This window comes from Hemicordylus capensis, chromosome 6, assembly GCF_027244095.1.
Source record: "Hemicordylus capensis ecotype Gifberg chromosome 6, rHemCap1.1.pri, whole genome shotgun sequence".
NCBI lineage: Eukaryota > Metazoa > Chordata > Lepidosauria > Squamata > Cordylidae > Hemicordylus > Hemicordylus capensis.
Genome location: NC_069662.1, coordinates 171,080,654 through 171,105,300, shown reverse-complemented (window position 1 = coordinate 171,105,300; position 24,647 = coordinate 171,080,654). Strand labels below are relative to the sequence as shown.

General features: G+C 63.8%; 2 protein-coding genes across 4 annotated transcripts in view; one reads left to right on the top strand and one right to left on the bottom strand.

Moving 5' to 3' along the window:
* SLC4A2 (solute carrier family 4 member 2) overlaps positions 1-13,174 on the bottom strand; it is a 45,887-nt gene extending 32,713 nt beyond the window's left edge. Inside the window, exons 1-2 of one of the 2 annotated variants that reach the window (XM_053260358.1) lie at positions 13,092-13,174; positions 3,463-3,539 (exon numbers count right to left, since the gene is read on the bottom strand). The gene's annotated coding sequence lies outside the window, so the exon portion shown is untranslated. Of the gene's footprint in view, positions 1-3,462; positions 3,540-13,074 lie in introns of both variants that reach the window. The other variant, XM_053260357.1, reaches the window with a different exon arrangement.
* Positions 13,175-16,257: 3,083 nt separating this feature from the next.
* Positions 16,258-24,457, top strand: CDK5 (cyclin dependent kinase 5). Of its 2 annotated transcripts, XM_053260399.1 has the most exons (12): positions 16,263-17,212; positions 17,425-17,513; positions 18,251-18,318; positions 19,862-19,922; positions 20,156-20,212; positions 20,342-20,437; positions 21,463-21,537; positions 22,838-22,934; positions 23,029-23,098; positions 23,651-23,711; positions 23,851-23,931; positions 24,008-24,457. In XM_053260399.1, the coding sequence occupies exons 1-12, from the start codon at positions 17,176-17,178 to the stop codon at positions 24,092-24,094; spliced, it is 879 nt and encodes a 292-aa protein (XP_053116374.1). In that variant the 5' UTR covers positions 16,263-17,175; the 3' UTR covers positions 24,095-24,457. The 2 variants fall into 2 exon arrangements, with proteins under 2 accessions (XP_053116376.1, XP_053116374.1); XM_053260401.1 differs by lacking the exon at positions 20,156-20,212 and having other exon boundaries at positions 16,258-17,212.
* Positions 24,458-24,647: the final 190 nt, after the last annotated feature.

Sequence of the window (24,647 nt, the reverse complement as noted above, 5' to 3'; positions counted from 1 at the left end):
TGGGCTGGTGTTCTCCAGCAGGGGCCCGAGGCTGACTCACTCCAGGACAGGCTTCCTGAGGAGGGCCTGATTCAGTCCTGCCGCTCTCCCCTGCCCAGCGCCCGGAGCTCAGCTGATCACAACGCAGCAAGGAGGAAGGGAGCTGGGCGGAGGCAGGCGCTGAGGTCACCGAGGACAGCCTGCCAAGTGCTGCTGCCTGGCTTCCCTCTTCCCTGTCCCGCCCAAGAGCCACACACTGGCTGCAGGCTGGCCATTCATCAGGTAGAGCTGCACAGTTCATCTCTTGGGCGGGAGAGTGAGGAGCAACCCAACCTTCCTCCTCGGGCGCCCCCGGCCCGTTAGGTTGAGCTGCTACTCTGGGAGGCCGAGCGCCAAGCCTGACCTCCGGTGGCTCCGTGCCCTGCCCCCCCCCCGAGGCCAACGCCAGGGCACCGCAGCAGGCACAAGCACACAGCATTCTGGGCCAGCGGGGGGGGGGCAGCAGGCACAGGCTGCGGCAGGACACTCTCAGGCTTTTAATTCAAAGTAATTTTTAAATGCTTTCATCCTGCAAAAGTGTTTTGTTTGTTTTTAGTTTTGCACTGCAATTTGGATTGTGTACCTAGAGAGGTATATATCAGGCGGTATATAAATACGACAAGCAAACGAAGAAATAGCCCCCGGAGGACCCTGGCTGCCAGTGAGGTCAGCCCCCCATGGGGGGTTAGGGAGAGCCCCTGCCTGCTGGCCTGCAGAAGGCTCCAAGCTCCCTCCCTGGCAGGGCTGAGAGAGACTCCTGCCTGCAGCCTGGGAGAAGCCGCTGCTGCCAGCCTGGGTAGACAATGCTGAGCGAGCTGGACCAAGCGCCTGACTCCGGAGAAGGCATCTCCCTGCTGCCTTCCTAAGAGCCAGGGAGCGGCTCCCCCTAGCCGCCCCCCGCCCCCCCCCCCGCTCACATGGGACTCTTGAGGGCTGAGAGACTGTGAGGCGGATGAAAGCCCTCCTCCGCCCCGCGGGCTGCTGGGAGCCCTCCGGTGACCCTCAGCAACATAAAGGGGGTGGCTAATTGCGCTAACAGCCGGAGGCACCCCGAGCCGGCCCGGCAGCAGCAGCCGCCAGAGGAGGAGGCACTAGCCGGCGAGGGAGGGCTGAGGGCCCCTCCGTGGCCGCAGCCTGCCGTTCCTGGCCGCCACCACACAAGCTCCCCGCCAGCACCAAAGCGGCCCGACCCTGCAGGAGCACCGCCTAATGAGGTGGCCAGGGGACGGGCAGCCAGCGCTGGGGCCAGCCACACACCTGGGGGACGGGCCAGCCAGCCCCTGCACGTCATCTTTGTACCAGCTGCCCCTGGGGGGCCATCCTGGCGGGGTCAGGGGTGCCCCACACACACACACACACACACACACACACACACACACACACACACACACCCCAGCTTGCGGCTTCAAGCAACAGCTCAGGCCAAACGGATGGGCCCAAGTGAGGCTTATGGGGGAGGACAGAGAGACCCCTCTGGGATCACGTGAGCCCTCCTTGCTTCCTTGCGAAGCATTCCCGCTTCCCAGAAGGAGAGGCTTGCCTGCCCATGCCTGCCCAGCTCCCCTCGCCTGGGCGGGAATCTTCTTCTTCCAGAGAGGGAAGCAAATGCCCCTTTCCTGTGGACCCCTTCCATGGCCGCCCACACCCTGCTGGCAAACTCTTCGGGACACAACTCACCAGGGACATTCTCCTGCACAAGCGCATTTCCACAAACAGGAGCGGCACACAGGAATCATCCCAGGGGGCTGCCCCCCGCCCCTCCCGCCTCCTCACTCTCTGGGCCCTTTTGCTTTCCAGGCCTTCCTGTTCTTATGAGCACCTTTTAGGTTGATGTTGCAAAGTCCTTTTGAGCTGTAGCTGCTCTCAGGGCAAAGGACAAGTCAGCCACGGGGTGGGGGTCACCAGCCCCTTGCTGTGGGTGGAGAGCGGAGACACAGAGGCAGGTGGACTCCCACAAGGCAACCCGGTGAGCGAGCCCCCGGCCAAGAAGGCAGAGTGGGGAGCTGGCTCTCCCCCCCCCCGGCCCTCCCTGTGCTGCCCTCTCCCCCTCTCCCCGCCAGCATTTCTGGGGTGTGTGTGTGTGTGTGTGTGTGTGTGATGGAGCAAGAGCAGTGCACGCCAGCCTCCCTCCAACTGGCCTCCTCCTGGTGGCCGGGAGCAGCAGCGGCTCCTCCTAAGAAGCCAGGGGAGCACCAAAGGGGGCAGCTCGGGTGGCTCCTCTCCCCCCTCCCGCCTGAGACCCATCATGTTGCCTGCAGGCTGGCCATTCATCAGGTGGAGCTGCGCAGCCTGCTCCTGGCTCCTGGGCAGGGCGGGAGCGCGAGCAGCAAGCCAGCCGATCTGCAGCCGGGAAAGAGAGGCGGCTGCACCCACCCCTCCCGCCGCCGCTGCCTTAGGACAAGCTGCTGTGGGCAACAGGCACCACCTTAGGCCCAGCCAGCGCCCGCCTGCCGGGGTGAGCAAAGCCACATTCTTCACCTTGAGGAGGCAGATTAATTGGGGCTGGCCCAAAGCCCCGACCCACAGCGGCTCAACCCGTGGAGGCTCTTACGAAACCCAGGCAGGCGCACACACACGCACACACACACACACACACACACACACACACCCTGCTCTGCAGCAGGCCCAGAGCAAGTTGCACAACCCAGCACACCCTGTGCGGTGTGGGAAGCTGCCCCCAGTCAGCACACACACACACACACACACACACACACACACACACACAGGCTGGACTTCAGGGGATGAGCCACCCCCCTGCTGGCAACAGGAGGAGCCCCCCAGGCTGGAGAAGGGGCTGTTGGCCTGGCCTCTCTCCTCGGTTCCCAACCCCCCCACAACCCCCCCCGCAAGGAGTTCCATCATCACACAGGGACCCAGCCCCTCGCTTATCACAAGGGGGCCTGAAGGGGAGGCAAAGCCAAGAAAACAGACCCCCCCACACACTACCCACCCATCTGACCCCAGAGGTAATTCCCTCCCCTGACTCTGAGACCCTGAGTGGAGAACAGTCCAAAGCCCAGGAGGAGACAGACAGGGCCCCCCCACCCCTCTTCCCTCAGAACAATAAGTGGAGCCGGGGCGGCGGGTGGGGGGGGGAGGAAAGAAACAGCCCACGCACGTTATTGCACCTCAGTGGGCCACAGTTGTGCTGCTCAAATAAAAGTCACAAGATATTCCTCATAAACATAACTAGCTTTGGGAATATGGTCAAAACATCCAGTGGCAGTAGGTTCCAAAGATTAGCCAAATCACGTGCTGTGTGAAAAAAGCAGCTTGATGTGTTCTTCCCCCTGCTGCGAGGCCCCCTCGGAGCAGAAGAGAGGGGCTGAGTGACGGTGGGGCCCACTCCACCTTGCCCCAAAGGTGGCATCAGGCTGGACGGAGCCAAAGCCTGAGCACAGAGTCGCTCCTCCCCCATCGCCCTCTGGGGCCCAAGGGACTCACCTCCTCAGCACGTTCCAGCACAGCTCCTAGTTCTCAGGAGAAGAGGCTGCTCGGCTGCTCCGTGCCATGCCGGGGGGCTGGAAGAGTTAAGAAAACAGGCGTCCAGGAAGGAGTTAGCCTCCACAGGGCGTGTGCGGGCCTGCCCCCCACCTCCTCCCCTCCCCAGAGTCTCTTCCAGCTTGAGGTGCCCCCTCAGGATCAGCCGAGGGAGGTGAGGTGGGGGTGGGGGCAAGAGAGGATCTCACGAGGAGGAAGCCCCCCCCCGCCAGAAGAAGAAGAGAGGGGCCACTGTGGGCGGGGCTTGCCAGGAGATGCCGCATGCTCAAGGGCGAGCCCCCGCCCCACACCAGGGGGGAGGGGCCCAGGTGCACACTCAGCCACCCCAGCGGCCCTTGACCCAGGCACCCACCGCGGCTCCAAGGGGCAGCCCGCCCTCAGGGCCAAGCCTACTCCCTCTCTTGACGGTCACTGGTTTGCGCAAACCTATCCAACAAAGGGGTCTCAGACGGGGGTCCTCTGCCCTCCAGCCTATGGCCCAATCCTGGCAGCCTGGCTGCAGTCTGGCCTGTCTTCAAGGGCAGCCCCATGCAGACAGCATGCCCGGGGCCCAGCCCAAGGCCTCTTGAGATCCATGGCCGGGTCTGAAGGGCAAAGGGCAGAGCTGGGGAAGACTGCTGGGCCTAGCCAGGACTGCCTGCCGGGGGGCAGGCCACCCCCCCACAGTTATTGGAGCCCCCAGCCAGGAGGACCTCTGTGCTGGCTGGATTCAGCTTCTTCAGGCTAGAGTCACAGGATGTGAGAGCTGAGAGGGGCCCGAGAGGCCTTCTAGTCCACCCCCTGCTGCTCACTGAAGGAAACGGCTCCAGCATCCCTGGCAGATGCCTGCCCCATCTCTGTTTGAAAAGCCCCAGGGAAGGCCGAGGGGGGGGGCACCCACTGCCCAAGGCAGCCCAACTGGGGGCAAGCCAGCCCCGCTGCCTCGTCACTTCCAGCCAAGGTTGCTCCTCCAGAAGGCAAGTTCTAGCTAGCAGCAGAGAACAGGCTTGCTCCTCCTCCTCCTCCTCCTCCTCTTCCTGTGCAACAGCCTTCCAGGTCTTGAAAGATGGCCACCATCCCACATTCGCCCCATACGGATCTCCGGATCTCCACCAATCCCCTGGGTACCACAGGCAGGGCCCAAACAAGAGAGGCTGCTGCCAGGAGAATTCCCCTCCGATTCCTCCTCCTCCTCCTCCTGCTCGCTGCTGCCGCCTGCTCCCTAACCAGTTCCCAATCCATAAACACACCCGGGGCCAGGAGTCAAGCTCCTCCTCTGGTGCGGGACTCTCTCCAACAAGGGCGGGAAGTACAAGCCTTGGGGGTCAACCAGATCACCTCTATCCACATTTATCTATTTAGCATATTTATGCACTGCCCCAAACTCGCATCACTGGGCAGTTTAAGATCAAACAACACACATTAAAATAAAGCGTGGAAAAAAATTACACATTAAAACAATGGCAGACCCTACACATCTAATCAAAAGCCTGGATGCATACATGTGTCCTAACAGCCCTTTCAGAAGCGGGCAGGGATGGGGAGGCTCCTATTCCTCCAGCCTGCTGATGCTCTCCCAGAGACCTCTAGGATACCCCGCCCCGGTGGAGGGTGCCCAAGGCCCAGGAGAGGCCCAGGAGGCAGGCCGACCACCTCTGCACAGGTCGGCCGGAAGGGGTTGCTGCCCAGAAGCCTGGGTGGGGACCAGCTTCTAATGGGTGAAGATAATCCGTCCACCCAGGAGCGCAGGGTCTGGGCCGCCTCCACGCTCGGGCCCCCAGCCCAGATACGGCAGGTCGGACATTCAAGTCCAGCCCAGCTACAGCCCTGAACCCGGGTCCTGTAGGACTCCTTCCCTTCTGCACCCATCTGCCTTCCAAGGAGCCGGCAGGCAGGTTCCCATGCAAAGCCCTTCACATGAAAAGATGCATGTGTGTACAGACATCACCTGATTGTGTGCAGACTTCCGTACCAAACAAGAACATAAGAACATAAGAACAGCCCTCCTGGATCAGGTCCAAGAAGGCCCATCTAGTCCAACATCCTGTTTCACACAGTGGCCCACCAGATGCTGCTTGGAAGCCACAGACAGGAGTTGAGGGCACGAGCTCTCTCCTGCTGTTACTCCCCTGCAACTGGAACTCAGAGGCATCTGGAACTAGTAGCCCTTGATAGACCTCTCCTCCATGAAGTTATCCAAACCCCTCTCAAAGCCATCCAGGTTCCTGGCGGTCACCATATCTTGTGGCAGAGAATTCCACAAGTGGATTATGCATTGTGTGAAAAACTACTTCCGTTTGTTGGTCCTAGATTTCCTGGCAATCAATTTCATGGGATGACCTCTGCTTCTAGTGTGATGTCACAGGGAGAAAAGTTTCTCTCTCTCCACTTTCTCCACACCATGCATGATTTTATAGACCTCTCTCATGTCTCCCCACAGTCTTTTCCCCCCCTTTACAACCAGAGAGCCAGCGTGGTGTAGGGGTTAGAGTGCTGGACTAGGACCTGGGAGACCCGAGTTCAAATCCCCATTCAGCCATGAGAGTTGCTGGGTGACTCTGGGCCTGTCACTTCTCTCTCACCCTAAACCTACTTCACAGGGTTGTTCTGAGGAGAAATCTAAATATGTATTACACCACTCTGGGCTCCTTGGAGGAAGAGCGGGATATAAAATGTAAAATAAACAAATAAACTAAATAGCCCCAGGTGTTGTAGGCCCCTGATCATCTGGGTTGCCCTCTTCTGCACCTTTTCCAGTTCCACAATGTCCTTTTTTAGATGTGGTGACCAGAATTGAAAGCATTACTCCCGGTGTGGCCGCACCACAGTTTTGTATAAGGGCATGATAATCTTAGCCGTGTTATTTCCAATCCCCTTCCTAATGATCCCCAGCATGGCATTGGCCTTTCTTATGGCTGCCACACATTGAGTCGACACGTTCAAGGAGCTGTGCACCATGATCCCTTTTTGAAAATTGGTGTGATTTCCCCTTTCCGCGTTCTTTTCACCATACTCCTCATTCTGGAGAAGTTTCCTGTGGAGAAGACCTCCCCAAACCCTCTGTGACGGCTACAGGCACAGATCCTGCCCGCCCGGCTCTGGCCATTCCTCTCGTCAGCCCGCAGAAGGGCCTGTGCACGTCCTCAGGCCCAAGCAGCCGGCAAGAAGGGGCTGAGGGATAGGGCCAGAGGCTTCCTCTGCTCCAAGGGCACCTTCCTAGATAGGCAGCTGGGTCTGCACAGAGGGCTGCAGGTGGCCACAGCGGCTCCGCTCCCCAGGCACGGATCATCATTGGCTGACCCCCCCCCCAGCTCTCTTCAGCAGAGCTCAGCGGCTGCATCAGGCCGAGGAAAGGCCAGCCCAGCCTCCACCCTGTTTCCAGCCACAGTTGCTCCCTGGCAGCTGGCATTCCGAGGCAGACAGTCTCTGACCATGGAAGCTCCATACAGCTACAGCTGGCTACAGATATTGCCACGATGGCACAAGTGGAGCCTGGCCAGAGCAGACCCAGGGGGCCCACCTGCCCCAGCACCCTCTCTCCTGTTGGGCCAGCCAGGTGGCTCCAGGAAGCTGGCCAGCAGGGCTGGAAGGAAACAGCCCTCCTCTCCTTTGTACCCAGCATCTAGAGATAGACTGCCTCAGAACAGGAAGCTCCACTGACCAACTTTCCATTCTGTTGGTTGGTGTCAGAATGTACACCCCGCCTTACCACCAAAGGCACCAGGTAGCCAGCTAGAACAATAGACACATAATATTGATAAAACCACCAAATAAACAATATGTAATTGTTTTAAATGGTGTTGCTAAAAACAGAGGATAAAAACAAAAACGAAACACCCAGCAATAAAACGGAATCCCAGTTTAAACTGCAGGGAGAGAGAAACCAGGGACATTGTAAAAAATAATAATCAAGTATCATTAGCAGAGGGCAGACTTTGCCTCGGAGAGAGTCAGGAGGGCCCCAGGCAGCCACAACTGAGAAGGGGGTGGCCCCATTTGGGCCCCACGGGGGCAGAGAAGGCCGGTTCCCCGCCTCACTCTAGAAAGTGCCTCCCGCCACCGGGACCCTGGGAAGGGCTCCGGAGCAGGAGGAGGAGGAGATCACAGCCCTGCAGCCCCCCCAGGCAGAGCCTCTCCCTCCCCTCCCCTGTTCCTCCAGCCTGCCACATCTTGTGGAACAAGGTAGTTAGGGAAGGACCTGGGCCCCACGGAGGCCAGGCCAGAGAACTGAAGACTGCCCCCCCCCTCCTGGGAATGCCACCTGGAACCAGAACTAAGGCAGCTCTGCAGAAGGCCCCCAGCCCACTCCCGCCACGGGGCCCAGGGGCCCAGCGCCACAGAGAGATCCTTCCCCTAGGAACACCCGCTCCCCACCCCAGCCACTTGGGTCCCGGGGGCGGGGGCTGCTGCTCTCACAGCCAGGGCAGGGGCTTTGCCTGCATGGAAGCCCACCTCCCTCTTCCTCTCCCCCCAAGGGAAGCCTCTGCCCTCCTGCCCCTCACCTTGGGGCTGGTGTGTGTGTGGGGGGGGAGGAGGTTCCCCTCCTCGGCCCCAGCAGCTCGCCCTGCCCCTGTCCTGCCCCAGAGCTTGCAGGCACTTGCTGAACCATTCAAAGCAGCAGTGGAGACGCCAAGGCCGTCCCTCCAGGAAGCTGAGTGCCACGGAGAGGGGCCCAGCCGACTGGGGCGAGTGGGAAACCCTCCAAGACAAACCATCCGCCCCCAATTCCTGCACTCTGGCATGGAACCTGGTCGGGCCTGGAAAGCCGGCAGCGCCAGAAAGAAACACAGGGTGGCCACCCAGGGTGGGAAGAGGGTGGTGGGTTCCGAGGGGCTCTTGCTCCCTCTCCCCCAAATCCAGCACAGGGAGTCCCTCCAGGAAACGGAGGGCAGGCCAAACTGTCCTCCTTCACCAGGTCAGGAATGGAACTCACTGCCACCATGGAGGCCGCTGGAGGGCACCGCTTGGGAAGGCCATTCGGCGGACACACGGCGAGCCCTGCCACCGGCTACTGCTCAGGACGGCTCAGTGGAGCCTTCAGGTCGAGAGCAGCAGCAGCAGCAGCAGCAGCTCCACTGAACCCCCCCCCACCGTGGAGGGGGGCGCCCAAAGGAGGCACAGCTGCCTCTGCTTCCCAGCAGCAACTGGGCTGCTTGCTCCTTGCTGAGCCACGCTGCCGGCAGGCCGGCCATCCTTCAGGTCAGGGGCGTAGCAAGGTCGGAGGGGGCCCAGAGACAAGATTTTAAAATGCTCCCGCTCACACCAATTTCGGAGGAGGACTACAACTGAAGGAAGCCCGGGCAGGTGCGCGGCTGGGGGAGTCAGTCGTGTGACTTGCCTCGAGCAGGGGGTCCCAAGGCAATGGGCCCCCAGGCAACTGTCTCCCCTGGCCCTGTGGTAGTTGCGCCCCTGCTTCAGGTAGAGAAGCAGCCCCTTCTCACCGGACGATTCAGGCAGGCGGAAGTCCTGCCTCTCACATGCACCAGCCAGGAGGTGCGGGGGGGAGGCCTGAAGGGGCAGCCCCACTTTGGAGTGCAAGCGAGGCAGCAGACTGCCAAATGCTCCTCCAGGGAAACAGGCCCGCCTCCTCCCTGCCGGCAGAAAGCTAGCAGAGCAGGGAACGGCCTGTGGTCGCCTTTCTCCCAGCCACACCCGTGGCCTGCTTGGGGGCGGGGAGATTTACCCCGCATGCACAAATGGCGTCCCCCCCCCCACTCTGCTAGGGAACGGTGCAGCGGTGCTTCATGCTGCAGCTTCTGGAGCCTGGGTGGAGGAGGGCAGGGAGAGGCGACAACCTTGCGTGGAGGCGTCAGGGCGGCCCGACCGGCCCCTCCCAAGCCGGCTCCCAAGGGAATGCTACCTGCTGCAGGACAGGCAGCCAGTGGAGGCACCAGGGCTCGGGGGGGGGGGCGAGTTCCGGGCAGCCATCAGACTCCTCAGATCAGGACCCGGAAGTGAGGGGAATCCAGTGTGGGCGGGGAATCCTCTCCCAGGGAGGGGGCTGCAGCAGGCAGGCTGTCCACAGAGTCTCTCCAGCCCTGCGAGGCGGGCATCAAGAAGGAGAGGCGGCAACTCTGCACCATGACAATGCTGTCCGGAAGGGAGCAAGCCGTCAGGGCCCAGCAGCAGGAAAGGGCGACTCCCTTCTCTGGCCAGGAAAGCAGCAGACGCAGCTCCTGACGCCCAAGGAGGAGCAGGGCCGCTCACTAGCCCAGTGGCTACTGGCTGGAGAAGAATGGGCCAGGAGCCTTTGCCAGAGCACCCGCGACAACCCTCCCGGCCACAAGACCCACCTGCCACACAACTGGCCCCAAGGACCGAGCAGGAATGTGGGTCCCACCCGGGGCCAGGCTGGGCAACCCTGCTCGTCCTGGCATGGCTGGGATTGGACAAAGAGCACGCAGGAGCCGCTGGACTGGGAATGGCCACTCGGGGCTTCTGGTCCACAGGCAGCAGCCCCATGATGCAGTGGGCGGAGGCACAAGAGGAAAGGGCTCCAGCAACAGAGCGCAGCCCCACAGAGCAGGCTCTGCCTCACCGTCAGCCTCAGGGGCGCAAGCAAGCGGCCCCAGGAAGAAAAGCTCTTTGGGGTAGATTCCAACTTGTACCTGCTGCACCTGAACACACAGGATGGCCAAGGACTGGCCACGGGCTTCCTCCTGAAGCTGCCTCCTGCTGAGTCCGCCCTTGGTCTGGGTCGCCCAGGACTGCTGCCTGCAGCACCTGGAAGCAGCTCCACAGGGTCGTAGGCAGAGGAGGGTCCTTCCCCAGCCCCCCGAGAGATGCCACCAGGATGGGACCCCAACGCCTCTGCACGCCACGCCAGGTCTCTCTGCCACCGACCTACAGTCCCCCCCCCCGTGGAAACCAACTCCTCTTGCTAGCTCCTTACAGACACTGGTCAACAAGGGCGGGGGAGAGAACTCGGGCACAAATATGCTCCATCAACTTCCACAAAGCCGCCCCACCCCACCAGGCCCCATGAGCCAGACCCCCAAAGGAGGACCAAATGGAATGGGTGTGGAAAAGAGGCCCCACCAAGGGCCACCCCACTGGACAGCAGAGGCTGGTTTCCAGAGACAGGCTGGGCAGCTGGGGGGGGGGCAGTGGGCCTTGGACCCCAGGGGCCACGGCTGACCCTCAAAGCCCCAGGGCAGGGGGGGCAGATCCTGAGAGGAGGCAGGAGTGCCCCCCAGGTATCCCAGGAAGCCCCTGTTCTTCTCCCTGCTCCAGGCAACAAAGCCAGTGTTGAACTGCGTTTCTTTTTAGATCGCGAGCCTTTCAAGGGGACAGGGATCCGTCTTAGATGTATTGAATTATTTATCTAGGTAAACCGCTTTGGACACCTTTGTTAAAAAGCGGCATATAAATATTTGTTGTTGTTGTTGTTGAATTGCAGGGGGCCAGAGCAGGGGGTTCCCCTCCGGGCTCAAGCAAGCAGCAGACCCAGCTCCCTGGAGAAGTCCATCCTGCTGGGCAAAGTGGGAGGAGAGAGCAGAAGAGGGCGGCCAGCAGCCAGGTGGAGCCACGAAGGCGCCGCGGCCGGAGAGCCCTGCAAGGCCAAGGGAAAGACGGATCGGCCCGGAGCGAATCTCTCCACGTGGTCGCTCAGAGGCGACACCGCCTGGACGGCGCGGGCTTCTCTACCCCTCGGGCAAGAGCAGGGGGCGGGCAGAGAGCCTCGTTCTGGTGGCGGCCTTTTCGCTACCGGCTGGGGCCGCTGGCCTGGGGGGAGCCCTTCCCGAAGAAGAGCTCCCTCCCGCGGCATCCCTGCTCCTCCTCCTCCTCCTCCCAGGCTGCGCTTGGTGGCTCCATCAAGGAGGACGCGGGGAGGCAGTCCTCCCGCCCCCCAGCCAGCCCCCCAGGTTTGCAAGGGGGAGCAGGAGGGGCTCTCCGCCCTTGCCCCGCGTTGCCCGCCTGCCTCTTTGGCTGGGCGAGTGAGCTGGAGCTGGGGCGGGGGGGGGGCGGCGGCGGCGGCGCAAGGCTGCGTGCTGGGGGCTCCTCGGAAGCGGGCAGGCGACATCTACGCCGCGGCAGCCACAGCGCCTCTCGGTTCCAGAGCAGCGGCGCTCCGCGAGGGCCGCGCAGCTCCAGCGTGAGAAAGCAGCGACGAGGATCTACCCGAGGAAGCCCCAAACGACTGCAAGCGAGGAGGGAAGCAGGCGGTGGGGGGCAGGGCCCACGCCGGCAGTCGCACAGAGCGGACCTGCTCATCAAGGCCCTGGGGACTTCCCGCGTGGTGACGAGACCAGACCGGGCAGGGAGCTCTCGGCGCAGGGAAGGAAACCACGAACTGCTCGGAAAGGAGCCCCAGGAAGCGACGCTGCTGGAAGGAGCTCGCCCCCACCCCACCCCGCGCCGCTCCTTCCCTCTGGAGTTCTTGCCAGAGCCGCCTCCTCGCCCGTTCTCAGGCAGGACAAACCGAGAGGGCGCGCGCGGGGGTGTGTGCACAGCCCCAGCATAGATGACTGGCGAGAGGGGCAAGCCCAGCGCCAAAAGTGCCCCCACTCCGCCAGGGTCAACACCTGCCCAGAAGTCAGACGTGGGGCCAGGTAGGAGGCCCCGCCAGCAGCAGCGAGGGATGGCCACCCTGGACATGCTCAGAGGCACTCGGGTCCCCCCAACCCATCTGGCGGTGGGGCAGGAAACTGACTTGGCGGTGCAGGGACTGCGCCTCAGGGAGAGACCCTGCTGCTGCTGTTGCAGCCACTCGCCCATGGGTCACTCCTCTCCCCGGCCGGGGGGCTACAGCTCAGAAGAGCAAGCAGAAGAGGCCGCTGTGTCCCCCACACACGGGCCAGTCTGGGGCAGAGGAAAGAGTGCGGGGTCTCCAGCAAGCACAGAGAGGTGGGCTCCCCAGCAAGCCGCACGGCATCTTCTGGGAAGCGGGTGACGACGACGACCGGCCTGGAGCACTGAAGAAGGGTGCTGTGCCGCCTGGAAGCTGGCTTCTAAGCTTGAAGCAGCAGCTTGTGTGCGGCACAGAAGCGTCTAACGGGGCCGTGCCTCAGTTCCCCTCCATGTCAAGTGCTGGAGGCACAGTCACTCGCGACGCGCCCCTTCCCTTCCGGCAACCCGGCGCCCCCCCCCCCGGGGCTCAGCCGGCCTCCCGTCCTGGCACCCAGCCCCGGCCGGCATCAGGTCGCACTCGGCAGCTGACGGGCAGAGGGCTCGGGCTGGGCCCCCTCCGGGCAGAAGCAGCGCCGCAGCGGGGCCAGCGATCCTCCTCGGCCCGCCAGAGGAGCGCCTCCACGCTCCGGCGACGCCCGAAGAAGGGCGTCCCGGGCAGAGGCCGGCGGGCGACCCAGGCTCGAGCTTCGGGCAGCCGAGAGCCGTACGCACGGCTGGCCGGCGCTGCACACCAGGCGGCGGCGCCGCGCCCCCTGCCCGGGCTGCCCCCACCCCGCTTGGCCCAGCGGCGGCGGCGGCATCTCGCAATCCACCGGGGCGGCTGGCACAGAGGGCGACCCCCACGCGGGATGACGGGCTGGCCGAATGGAGCCCCTTCCCCGCGGAGTCACGCACTCGCCGGCGCTCGCTCGCTCGCGCGCGCCCCCTCCCCAGCTACTAACGCACCTCGTGCACGCGCTCACCCGCCAGCAGAGGCGTGCCCGGGACCCTCCGGCTCCGAGGAAACAACTTGCAGCTCCAGGAGCGCATGCGTACGTGACGGCGCGCTCCCGATCCCGCCACGTGCACGGCAGTACTGCCCCCACCCGTGCAAGCGCCCGGGGTTGGGCGACGGGCGGGCTCCTCCCTCTGGGCGGGCCGACGGGCTGCTCCCGCGAAGGATGCTCGCGCCTCCCTCGCAGCAGCGGCTGCCGAAGGAAGAAGTCCCGCTCCCGTCGTCAGGTCCCCACTCCAGGCACCGGCGGGCGGCCGCGCAGGAGGCAGCAGCGGGACTTCGCTTCCGCCGGCAGCAGGGGCCGGCTCCCCCCCGCCCCATCCTTCGGCGCAGGGAAGGCGGCGCAGCGTTGCACAAGCTGCTGCCCTGGTGGGTCGGGTCTCCGGGGTTCCTTCCCGGCACACTTCGCCAGTGGCTCATCTTCCTCGCGGGGGAGGCAGGGCAGCGTGCCTCGGCTTACGCCCTGGGTCTGGCATGCCCGCAGCAGCCACCCACGTAGAAGAGCCAGCCCGCACCTTCGGAGGCCAGTGGACAGATGGAGAGGGGTGCCGGCGCAGGGATAGCCTCGTAAGAAGAGCCCTGCTGGATCAGGCCCGCAAGGAGGCCCAGCTGGCCCGGCATCCTCTTTCGCACAGTGGCCCACCAGACGCCTCTGGGGAGCCCACAGGCTGGAGCTGAAAGGGGCCGGCCCCCTCTGCTGCTGTGACTCCCCTGCCACTGGTCCTCAGAGGCATCCTGCCTTGGAGGCTGGAGGTGGTGGCCCACAGCCCTCCGACTAGTAGCCCCTGGCAGACTTCTCCTCCATCAACCTGGTTTGGACATGACCTTGTGCTGGACATGCGCACAGATGCCTGTATGTGCACTGAGCCCTATCATATCACACCACATCCAAGTGTGTGTGCCAGGGGTGTGCAGCCCTTCCCTTTCCTTCGGGGCAGCCTTCCTCAGTCACCTGTGGGGAGAGATCCAAACTGCCTCTCTACCCGTGCTACAAATACCAGTTTAAAGCAGGATTTTGTAGCACACATAGAGGAGCTGTTTGGAAAACACCCCCCCCACACCCCATGCAATGAGGGAAAGGCCCCCCTGTGCCAGGAGGGGGGGTGAGTGCTCAGGGTGTGTGTGGCCAAGTCAGCTGATAAAGGAGGATCGCTTGTACTGGCCCCTTATGTGAACCCCTGTGAGTAAAGACACTGCGCTGAGGAGCATGGGAAGGCCCAGGTGGTCTCTGGGAAATTAGATCCATGTGGCAGCCCTTTATTTTTCTGGAATTGTAGGGCTACCTTCACTGCTGAAAAGGGGCGCCTGAGAGCAGCAGCAGCCACTGCTGCTCCTCAGGGGCGTAGCACGGTTGGAGTGGGCCCAGAAACAAGATTTTAAAATGCCCCCCCCACACTGAAGTAAAGAAATCTTAAATGAGGCAGAACAGTGGTAACAAAAAGCATAGTAAATTTCTCTCTCTCTCTCTCTCCATATCCTATGTGCCACAATAGAACATCATCCTAAATTATTTTTTTTAAGGTTTTGTAAATTCTGGACGATGCCAGTCATTTAATGGTACTAGAAAGACCTGCTGTTCTGGTAGCTCCAGGTCTTAACACTCACATCAGTTTCGGAGGATGGATACAACTGAAGGAAGCCCGGGCGGGTGCGTGGCTGGGGGAGTCAGTCATGTGACTTGCCTCTGGGGCCCCCCAAGGCAGTGGGCCCCCAGACAACTGTCTCCCCTTGCCCTATTATAGTTACGCCCCTGCTCCTCCTGTTCCAACCATGCAGAGAAAAAGGGCCAGAGCATTAAAAAAAAAAATCTGTCCTGGATGTTGGTGGCTTCCTTCCTGCGGGGCAAGAATAAAGAAGATGATGATGATAAGAACTTAGACCATCATCCACCTATATTAGCTAACAAACATTTGAAGAACACAAGAACAGGCCTGCTGGATCAGGCCCAAGGAAGCCCATCTAGTCCAGCATCCTGTTTCGCACAGTGGCCCACCAAATGCCGCTGGAAGCCACAGGCAGGAGTTGAGGGCATGCCCTCCCTCCTGCTGTAACTCCCCTGCAACTGGAACTCGGAGGCATCTGGAACTGGTAGCCATTGATAGACCTCTATCCAAACCCCTCTTAAAGCCATCCAGGTTGTTGGTTGTCACCACATCTTGTGGCAGAGAATTCCACAAGTGGATTACGCGTTGTGTGAAAAAACAATTCCGTTTGTTGGTCCTAGATTTCCTGGCAATCAATTTCATGGGATGACCTCTGCTTCTGGTGTGATGTCAGAGGGAGAAAAGTTTCTCTCTCTCCACTTTCTCCACACCATGCATGATTTTATAGACCTCTCTCATGTCTCCCCACAGTCTTTTTCCCCCTTTACAACCAGAGAGCCAGCGTGGTGTAGGGGTTAGAGTGCTGGACTAGGACCTGGGAGACCCGAGTTCAAATCCCCATTCAGCCATGAGAGTTGCTGGGTGACTCTGGGCCCGTCACTTCTCTCTCGCCCTAAACCTACTTCACAGGGTTGTTCTGAGGAGAAATCGAAGTATGTAGTACACCACTCTGGTCTCCTTGGAGGAAGAGCGGGATATAAAATGTAAAATAAACAAATAAACAAAATAGCCCCAGGTGTTGTAGGCCCCTGATCATCTGGGTTGCCCTCTTCTGCACCTTTTCCAGTTCTACAATGTCCTTTTTTAGATGTGGTGACCAGAACTGTACGCAGTACTCCAAGTGTGGCTGTCCCATTGTTTTGTATAAGGGCATGATAATATTAGCCGTTTTATTTTCAACCCCCTTCCTAATGATCCCCAGCATGGAATTGGCCTTTTCCACAGCTGCCGCACACTGAGTCGACCCTTTCAACGGGCTGTCCACCACGACCACAAGGTCCCTCTCCTGGTCAGTCACCGACAGCTCGGATCCCATCAGCGTAGACTTGAAGTTGGGGTTTTTCGTCCCAGTGTGCATCACTTGACACTTGCCAACATTGAAGCGCATTTGCCACTTTGCCGCCCACTCCCCCAGTTGGAGCTCCGGATAGTCACTCTCCTCCCGGGTCCTCCTCTCCCTGCTCGAATGGTCTCCCCGTGTCGTCTATCAGCCTATCTAAGGGCGTCCCTGGGTCACCCTGGAGGAGGATCTGGAAGTGCAGGAGGGTTAGGAGACCCGGCTCTGTGCGGAGCGCGTAAGGCCGCAGAGGTCGAGCAGGATCTGGGCGAAACCGAAGCCCCGACTTGCAGGGCTGAGCGCGGGGCACGCGGGAGGCGGCGGCGGCGGCGGCAGAGGAGCCCACTGGAGCCGCCGGTGCTGGCTGGGCAGCGGCCGGCGGCGTGTCGAGGGAGCCCCGTCTCTTCCCGGGCCGACCCCGGCTGCCCGCCAGGCTGCTTCCTTCCTTCTTGGCATGAGACTCAGCCAGCCCCACGGAAAGGGCGGCGGCTGGCCGGACAAGATCATTACCCGCCGCCACCTCCCGCTGGCTGGCAGGGTCGAAGGGGGCGCTCCCGGCAACAAGCTGCTCCCGCGGCCTCTCCTTGGCAAGGGGGACCAGTCCAGCAGGCCTACCTAGTAGGGCTGTGGTAAGAAGCGGCCACAAGGGGAGGCCCCCGTAGCTTCCGGATCACTCCAGAGCGCTAATGGGTGCGTTCCCCTCTGGCCGTCTGCACATGCTCTAGGGCACATTCTGCTGCTCGTCGGCCTGCTCCAGTCCTGGGCTGAGTCTGCCCGGGGAGCAGGAATGCAATCGAAGAGCCCCGACTCGGCCGCAGCCGCCGCCGCCGCCGGGGAGAGGTCCGACTAGTCGCCCGACTCCTTTGTCTAGGCCCAGAGGGAGGCTCGGCTCCCCACCCCGGACGGAGTCCCGACTCCCGCCAGAGCTGCAATCCGTGCGGTGCCTGTCGGGAACTGTAGTCTGGCGCGAAGGAAGGGACTTGGGACGGAGCCGGACCAGCCCGAGGGACGCTGGGAGTTGTAGTCCCAGCCGGGAAGGAGGGACCGCCGGCTGCGGCTGGAGTCCCGGAGGTGTTTGCGGGGCGGCGGCGGCGGCGGCGGCCGGAGCAGCGATGCAGAAATACGAGAAGCTGGAGAAGATCGGCGAAGGTGGGCAGGAGGGGAGCGACAGGGAGGGCGGGAGGGCGGGCCTGCATGCATGCATGTGCAGGGAGGGGCTGGGGTGCCCCCCGGGGGTGCGCAGCCTCGGCTTATGGGGCGCGCCCCGGGGAGGCAGCCTGGGCAGGAGAAGGGGGTGGGCTGGCTGGAGCGACCCCGCCCCTTCCCGCCGCGCTCACCCTCTCCTCCGCCCCCCCCCCCAGGGACCTACGGGACGGTCTTCAAGGCCAAGAACCGGGAGACGCACGAGATTGTGGCGCTGAAGCGGGTGCGGCTGGACGACGATGACGAGGTGCGGCGCCCCCCCCTCCCCGGGAAGAGGAGTGTCGCTACAATGGAGCGGATGGGTTCGAAGAGCTCGGCCCCCCAGCCCAGCCCCTGCCGCCCCTCCCTCCCCCCTTCACTCGGATGGGCGGCCACCCGAGAGAGGGGTGAACAGGGGCCCCCTCCCCTAGCTGCCCCTGCCTGGGAAGTGGCGTGCGGGGCCAGGGGGCGCCTCGCCTGGAGCTCCCGCCCCCTCTGCCTCCCTCGGACAGGCGCCCTCTCGGGGGGGGGGGCGCGGCTGCGAGCGGAGAAAAGACACCCCTAACTCGCAGCAGAGCACCCGACCGAGCCCCTGGCTGGAGGAGCCCCCCTCCTTCACAACCAAGGCTCGGTCCTAGGGCTGGCGGAGGAATCCTGGAGGAGAGTGGTGCTGAGCATGTGCAGAGTGGATTTTTGCCCGTGCCCTGGTGCCCCTGGGGTTCGGAAGCCCGGCTGGCTGCTGCTTGCCAGGAGCAGGAGGGACCCCAGGGAGGGCCCCCAGGAGGACCCCAAACCTCCTCTCTGCTGCTCCTGCTGTGTGCAGGTCTTGAGAAGGCCTTCCTGGCCCCCCCCTGCCCCCCCGCCGCCCCTGAGCTCGCCTGGCTTCAGTGTGTGAGCTCCTCTTAGAAACTGGCCAGGGAGGCCTGCCCTGAGGCCTTGTGGGGAGGGGAGGGGTGGGGAAGGGGGTGTCCACACAGGCACACTTGCTCTCTCCCTCCCTCCCAGGGCGTTCCCAGCTCAGCCCTGCGGGAAATCTGCCTCCTGAAGGAGCTGAAGCACAAGAACATTGTGAGGTGAGCTGCAGGGGGGTGGGGGGGGGGTGGGGGCGTCTGGGCCGCTCTGGGACCCGGGCGTGGCGAGGGAGTGGATCTCTCTGGCAGTCCGTCTGCCCAGTGTGGGCACAGCTGCATTACTTGGGGGTGGCAGCAAAGCCCAGGTGGTCTCCTGGCACCTTCCGGACCAATTGGCAGAAGCTTCTGTGGATGGGGGCCCCTGCCACAGTGTGCCGGTTATTCATCGGGGAGATGCCCCCAGGCTGCCCCCCCTGGTCTGAGAAGTGGGCACAGGCTGCCTTCCAGGGCTGAGCCCCAGGCCCCCTCCCCTCCCCTCAAGGCTGCTCTGGGTGCTCACGGCCTGCTTTGGGGAGGGGAGCTCTCACCAGCCTGCAGGGGGGCATCCAGGTCAGGGACCCGAAATATCGGAGAGAGGAGAGCCCCTTCTTCCCGGCTGCCTTGCGTGCTCTGCTGGAGCATTTTGCAAGAGCCGTCCTCTGGGCGGGCACTGCTGCCCCTTGTTGGCCTGGGAGTGGCCCCCCTTTGGAACCAGAGGGCAAGAGGGTACCCAGAGGGCCCCCCCCCCGGCTCCTGATCTGGCTGTGGCTGCCGGGAGGAGGCAAGGCCTTCGGCTCTGGCCTGGCGGGGTGGCTGCTGCTCAGCTGGATGAGGAGGAAGAGCCCAGAGCTCAGCTGGGCCCCGGTGGAGCCGCTCAGGGCCTGGAGGAGAGGGAGGGGCTTCCGGGTGGCCGGTGGGGAGCCAGGGTTGGTCCTCCGGGGAGGCGCTGGCGGAGGCTTCCGAGCCAGATCCTGTGGGAGAGGCAGCGGGAAGGGCTTGCGAATCTTCTCCCCATCCTGACCGAGCTGGCCTTGCCTCTGCCTGCTTCTTCCTCCCAGGTTTGACTACTGCAAGGTGCTTTAGGTAGGGCTGCCCTTGGGGGCGACTTGGAAGTTCCTGCCGGTACAAATTGTGGCTGTTACACAACCCTTTGGCAGGTTCCCGAAGGCGCAGTGTGGGTGCATCTGGTCCCAACTCGGGGTGCTAGTTCTAACCCTCAAGATCTGGGAGGGACCCACAGCCCACTCTCGCTAGGCCAGCTCCCGTCGGGAAATGGCTCTGCTCCATTTGCCTTGCCTAGCGCAGGAGAGGCAGGCGCGGTGACTGCACTGGCTCCTGGAGGCTCTGCCCCTTGCGGTGAGGAGGCCACCGTCTGGCCAGGGTTGAGCAGAGCTTTCTGTCTGCACTTGCTCGGGTTGCTCTTCTGGCTGTGCTGCTGTCTGGGGCGTGGTGGGTGTGTGCAGCTGCTTTGGGAGCTGCTCCGAGCGCCCTTGAGAGAGGCTGCCTGCCTGGCACTCACTGCGGGAGGGTGGCCCCTTTGGGAGCAGCGGGAGGGGCCCACTCTTTCCTCTCCAGCTCTGCCTGCCCCCTCCCTGCGGCATGTTCCCAGGAGGCTGGCCCCACGGAGTGTGTGTGATCCCCTCTTGGCTGGCGGGGGGGGGGGGGCGCGGCTGGCAGGGGCCAGCGGACCGGAGGCTGCCACTGGGATGCCTGCTCTGCCCACCAGGTTGCACGACGTCCTGCACAGTGACAAGAAGCTCACTCTGGTCTTTGAGTTTTGTGACCAGGTAAGGTGGCTGGAGGGGGTGGGGGGAGAGGATGGGTGGGGGTGGGGGGCTGCAGTGGCACCTCAGAGGGAAGCCGCCTAGCTGGGAGGCGAAGGGCATCCCATGGCGGCTGGGGAGCGAGAGGAGGGGCATCGCCCCCCCCGCCAGAGCAGGCTCCGGGCCCAGCCTCCCCAGAGGGGCTGGGGGCTGCTGCTCAGGCCCAGCCGCTGACTCTCTGCCCTGCTCCCTGCCAGGACCTGAAGAAATACTTTGACAGCTGCAATGGGGATCTGGACCCCGAGATCGTGAAGGTGTGACGGGGGAGGAGGCTCCCGGCCGGGGGCACCTGGGCGCAGGCACGGGGGGGGCACGGCTGGGCCTGGCTGCTGCTCCCCCCCCTTTGATGCAGCCTGACGCCTCCTCTCCCCCCCCCCCCCCAGTCCTTCATGTATCAGCTGCTGAAGGGCCTGGGCTTCTGCCACAGCCGGAACGTCCTGCACCGGGATCTCAAGCCCCAGAACCTGCTGATCAACCGGGTGAGTGCGGGGGGGGCGCCTCAGGAGCAGGAGAGGCTCTCCCGGGGGGGGGGGAGGCTGCTCAGCTCACTCCTCTCCTGCCCGAGGGCTGTGCTCCCTACAGGCTGGCATTCCTCAGGTAGAGCTGTGCAGGTCGAATGGTCGGCCTGCAGGCAGCAGCATGGGGAAGAGAGGAGCAACCCCAGCTGCCCCCTGGGGTGCCCCCAGCACCCTCCCCTGGACGCAGCCGGGGGGGGGGTGGGCTCGCTCTGAAGGGAAGGAGGGAGAGCTGCGCCCGGCGGCCACCTTGCTGTGAACTCAGCGCTGCTGCCGGTATTGCCGGTATTGGCTCCGAGGCTGAGCGTGCGGCCCCCTTTCAGGGCCAGCATCTCAGGGGCGGGGGGCGGGGCTTGCTTCCCCCCTCCCCCCAGGCAAGCACACAGGGTGGCGGCGGGCAGGCGCAGCGGCCACCAGCAGGAGCCGAGAGCGCGGGCAGTCTGTGAGGCTGCCCGCCACCCGCTGGCACAGTGGGGCCCCTCCAAACGTGGGGCCCGGGGCTACCATCCCGGTCACGCTGCCCTAAGGCCGGGCCTGGCTGCCCCCCGCCCCCCCCCCCCGGCTTGAGGGCCCTCGGTCCAGCACAGAACGGCCACGGGAGCTTTGCAGGGAAGGCGCCCTGGCGGGGGTCCTGGGGAGAGGCGGTCTCCCTCGCCAGCCGGCTGCAGGTCCCTGGCTCCTCCCGTGGACGGGGGGGTGGGGGGGTCCTTCCCACAGGGGCCCTGGCTGGAGGTCCCTGGGCAGGCTTGGCGGCCCTCAGGCAAGAGGCCGGGCTCTCTTGCGGTGGGTCGCGGGTTGCAGAACGGAAGCGGAGAGCCGGACCCCGCAGGCCGTCCTGGCAATGGAGGGGAGTCCGAGGACGGGCACCCCAAGAGCTGCATGGCCCCCGGGGCCGTTTAAGGGGTCTGGAGTGAGCAGTGGGGGGGGGTCTCTGCCCGCTGCTCCCCCGCCTCTTGGCTACCTGCTGCTGCTGCTGCTTTTGCCTACAGAACGGGGAGCTGAAGTTGGCCGACTTTGGGCTGGCCCGGGCCTTTGGGATCCCCGTGCGCTGCTATTCTGCAGAGGTGAGGGGCAATGTGGCAGGCGGGGGGGGGGGCAGAGGCTGGCAGAGCTGCTGGGGCCAGGAGCACGGGGGGGGCAGCTCTGGGCCTGCGGGCGAGTCCCTGGGGAAGGGCCCCAGCACCCTGGCCGCCCCTCCTGCTTGTGCCTGAATTAGCAGGTGTGGTTCAGGCTGCAAGAATTGGGCGGTGGCAGGGGGGGCCCAGGGGGCTTCCTGTGACCCTGGAATGTCTTCTCTGTTTCCAGCCTCTGGTCTCTGGCCGGGGGCTTCAGGGAGTGCAGCCGGTTTGGGGCAGTAGCTTTGGGTGGCCTTGGAGGGGGCTGAGTCCCCACAGCCCTCACGAGCCCAGGCTGGCCAGCTGCCGACGGCCGGTTGTGCCGCCTGCTCCCCCAAGGAGGCGGCCCCTGCCGGCAGAGCCCTGCAGAGCGGGGGGCAGAGCTGAGCTCGCTGTGGGGGCAGGAGCCCGGTGGGGGGTCCCCAGGAATCCTGGCACGCTGCGCCTCCTCCTCCTCCTCCTCCTCCTCCTCCGTCTCCTCAGTGCAGTGGGCTGACCTCCCCTCTGCCTTCTCATCTGACTGGGCCCCCTGGCAGTCTGTGGGGGTTGCCCTCACCTTTGGGGGCAGAGAAGGCGCCCTTGTTCCCAATTCGGCACCTCGGAGTCCAGGGGAACTGACGCTTAGGCGGGCAGCTTGCTCAGTGGCGGCCGGGCCGGCCTCGGCCCTTCCTGCCTCGAATGCTGCTGCTGGGGGTGGGGGGAGACGAGGAGGAGGAGGAGGAGGAGGAGGAAGCAGGAAGAGATGCCCCCCTCATGGCCAAGAGTCGGGCAGCCCCCGGGAAGCAGCAGGCACACGCTGCTGCTGGAACCCCCCCCCCCCCCTTTCTGCACTTGGCTTTGGGGTCCTCAAGGTGGCTACCATGTGGCAGGCTGAGGGACTCAACCAGGCAGTAGAGTCGACTCCCCCCCCCTTACCACCCTTGATGCGGCAGAAGAGGCAAGGCTGTGCCACGCCCGTCACTCCCTGGCTGCCATGAGCCCCCCCACCCCCCAGCTCCCAGTCTGCCAACCTCCAGCACAGAGTGGGTGCTCTGGATTTCCCGCCTCCTGGCATCATGAGGGCTAGGACCGCCCCCCCCTTTGGAAAAGGAAAGCCGCCACTGTGGGGGTGCCGGGGGCTGACAGGAGGCAGAGCCTGCTGGGCTCTCCGGGGGGGGGGGGACACAGACCGGCCCTCCAGCAGGCGGGGGGGGGGCTCCCTGGGAGGACTCTTGGTCCAGGTTCAGTGCCTGCCCCCCCCCCCGCACAGGTGGTGACGCTTTGGTACCGCCCTCCGGACGTGCTGTTTGGGGCCAAGCTCTACTCCACCTCCATCGACATGTGGTCAGCCGGCTGCATCTTTGCAGGTAGGGGGGCGCTGGGGGCTGCCCCCAAGTGGGAGGGAGGTGACGCACAGGGTCTCTGAGTGCTGCTGACCAGTGTCCCCCCCTCCCCCCCCAGAACTGGCCAATGCTGGGAGGCCCCTCTTCCCAGGCAACGACGTGGACGACCAGCTGAAGAGGATCTTCCGATATCCTTGCCTGTTGGTGGGGGGGGGCAGTGGGGGGGGGGCATGAGGCCGGGCAGCCGGGCTGAGGAGTGGGGGCCGTGGGGGCCAGGGCAGCCCACGCCTGCTGGAGCTCGGGTGTGTGGACACGGGCCAGGGCCAGACGGTTCTCGGGTGTTGACGCCGGGTCTGAGCCTGGTCAGTGGCTGGAGGTGGCAGCCTACCTCGGAGGAGTGGTGTGCTGCGCCTAGCTTGGGATCCGGGCCATCTCTCTTCAGAGTAGATCCCAGGAAAGCACAGAGCATGGCTCCGCCCATGTAGGCCCCATAGACATCTCTTCTCCAGTCTGAGGCGCTGCATGGCAGAGGTCTGCAGGAGAGGAGTCCTGGGAACTCCCTGCTGGAACCTGAGCAGTCTCTCCCCCACCTGGGGAGGGGGGAACTTACCCAAGCCGGGCAGTCAGCGGGGCCTGCAGCCTACGTGCACCCACAGGCGGAGGGCGGAAGAAGGGTGGGGGGATCCCAGGGGGCACTGGACCATTGTGGGGTGTGGCAGGAGGGTCCTTAACGCTTCCACGCTGCTGGGGACTCCGACGGAGGAGCAGTGGCCAGGGATGACCAAACTCCCGGATTACAAGGTGGGACCCCCAGCCCCCGCAAGAGGGCGACCGACCGCTCTCCTTTGGGGCTTGAGCTGCCCTCCTTTCTGGAGGGGGCCAAAGGGTGAGCCCTGGCCCCGGAGAGGGACCCCCCCTCACGCCCTCTCCTCTCTCGCAGCCCTACCCCATGTACCCAGCCACCACCTCGCTGGTCAACGTCGTGCCCAAGCTCAACACCACGGGCAGAGACCTGCTCCAGGTGAGTGCCCCCCCCCACCCAGGGCGGCCCCCTTGGTCGGAGTCCCGGCTCACCCCCCTCCCGCTTGGCTCCCCAGAACTTGCTGAAGTGCAACCCGGTCCACCGGATCTCGGCAGAAGACGCACTGCAGCACCCCTACTTCACAGACTTCTGCCCGCCCTAGGCCTCCGCCTGGTGTGGGGCAGGCCGAGGGTGCATGCGTGCGTGTGCCCCCCCACCCCCGAGGCACCTTCGCAGCTTCTGACTCGCTTGCACAGGAGTCTGAGGGGACCAGCCAGGTGGAAATCCTCGTGGGACCAGCTGCAGTGCGTGTGCGTGCGTGTGCATGTTGGGGGATCAGGGGACCCCCCCCTGCAGCCCTTCAACTGACCACCTCTCGCCCCCTCCCCCTCCCCCTCCCATGCTGAGAGCTAGCTGGGCCTCACTTGGGGGGGGGGGCTGGGTTGGCAGCAGATGGAGGTGAAGAAACATGACTTGTACTGGATGTGAATATTGGTGAATTCTGTAAAGTGCTGCTTCTCTCCTCTTCCCTGTGCCAGTCCTTTTTCTTGCTGGGGGGCTTCTTGGGTGTCTTCCCCACCCACACACCCCTCGTTCCTGCTTCCAGGGAGACCAGCCTCGCGGTTCAGTCATCCTTGCGGGGGGGGCGGCCGGGGTATTGGTCCAGAGAGAGAAGAGGCAGTGTGGCCCCTCCCCCCCGTGCAGTGCCAAGCAAC

Excerpts from the sequence above, each read along its gene's own strand:
- CDK5 (XM_053260399.1), top strand. The coding sequence starts at position 17,176 with ATGCAGAAATACGAGAAGCTGGAGAAGATCGGCGAAG. Across the intron at positions 21,538-22,837 it reads TGCGCTGCTATTCTGCAGAG|GTGGTGACGCTTTGGTACCG; the intron begins GTGAGGGGCAAT and ends CCCCCCGCACAG. Across the intron at positions 23,932-24,007 it reads CGGGCAGAGACCTGCTCCAG|AACTTGCTGAAGTGCAACCC; the intron begins GTGAGTGCCCCC and ends TTGGCTCCCCAG.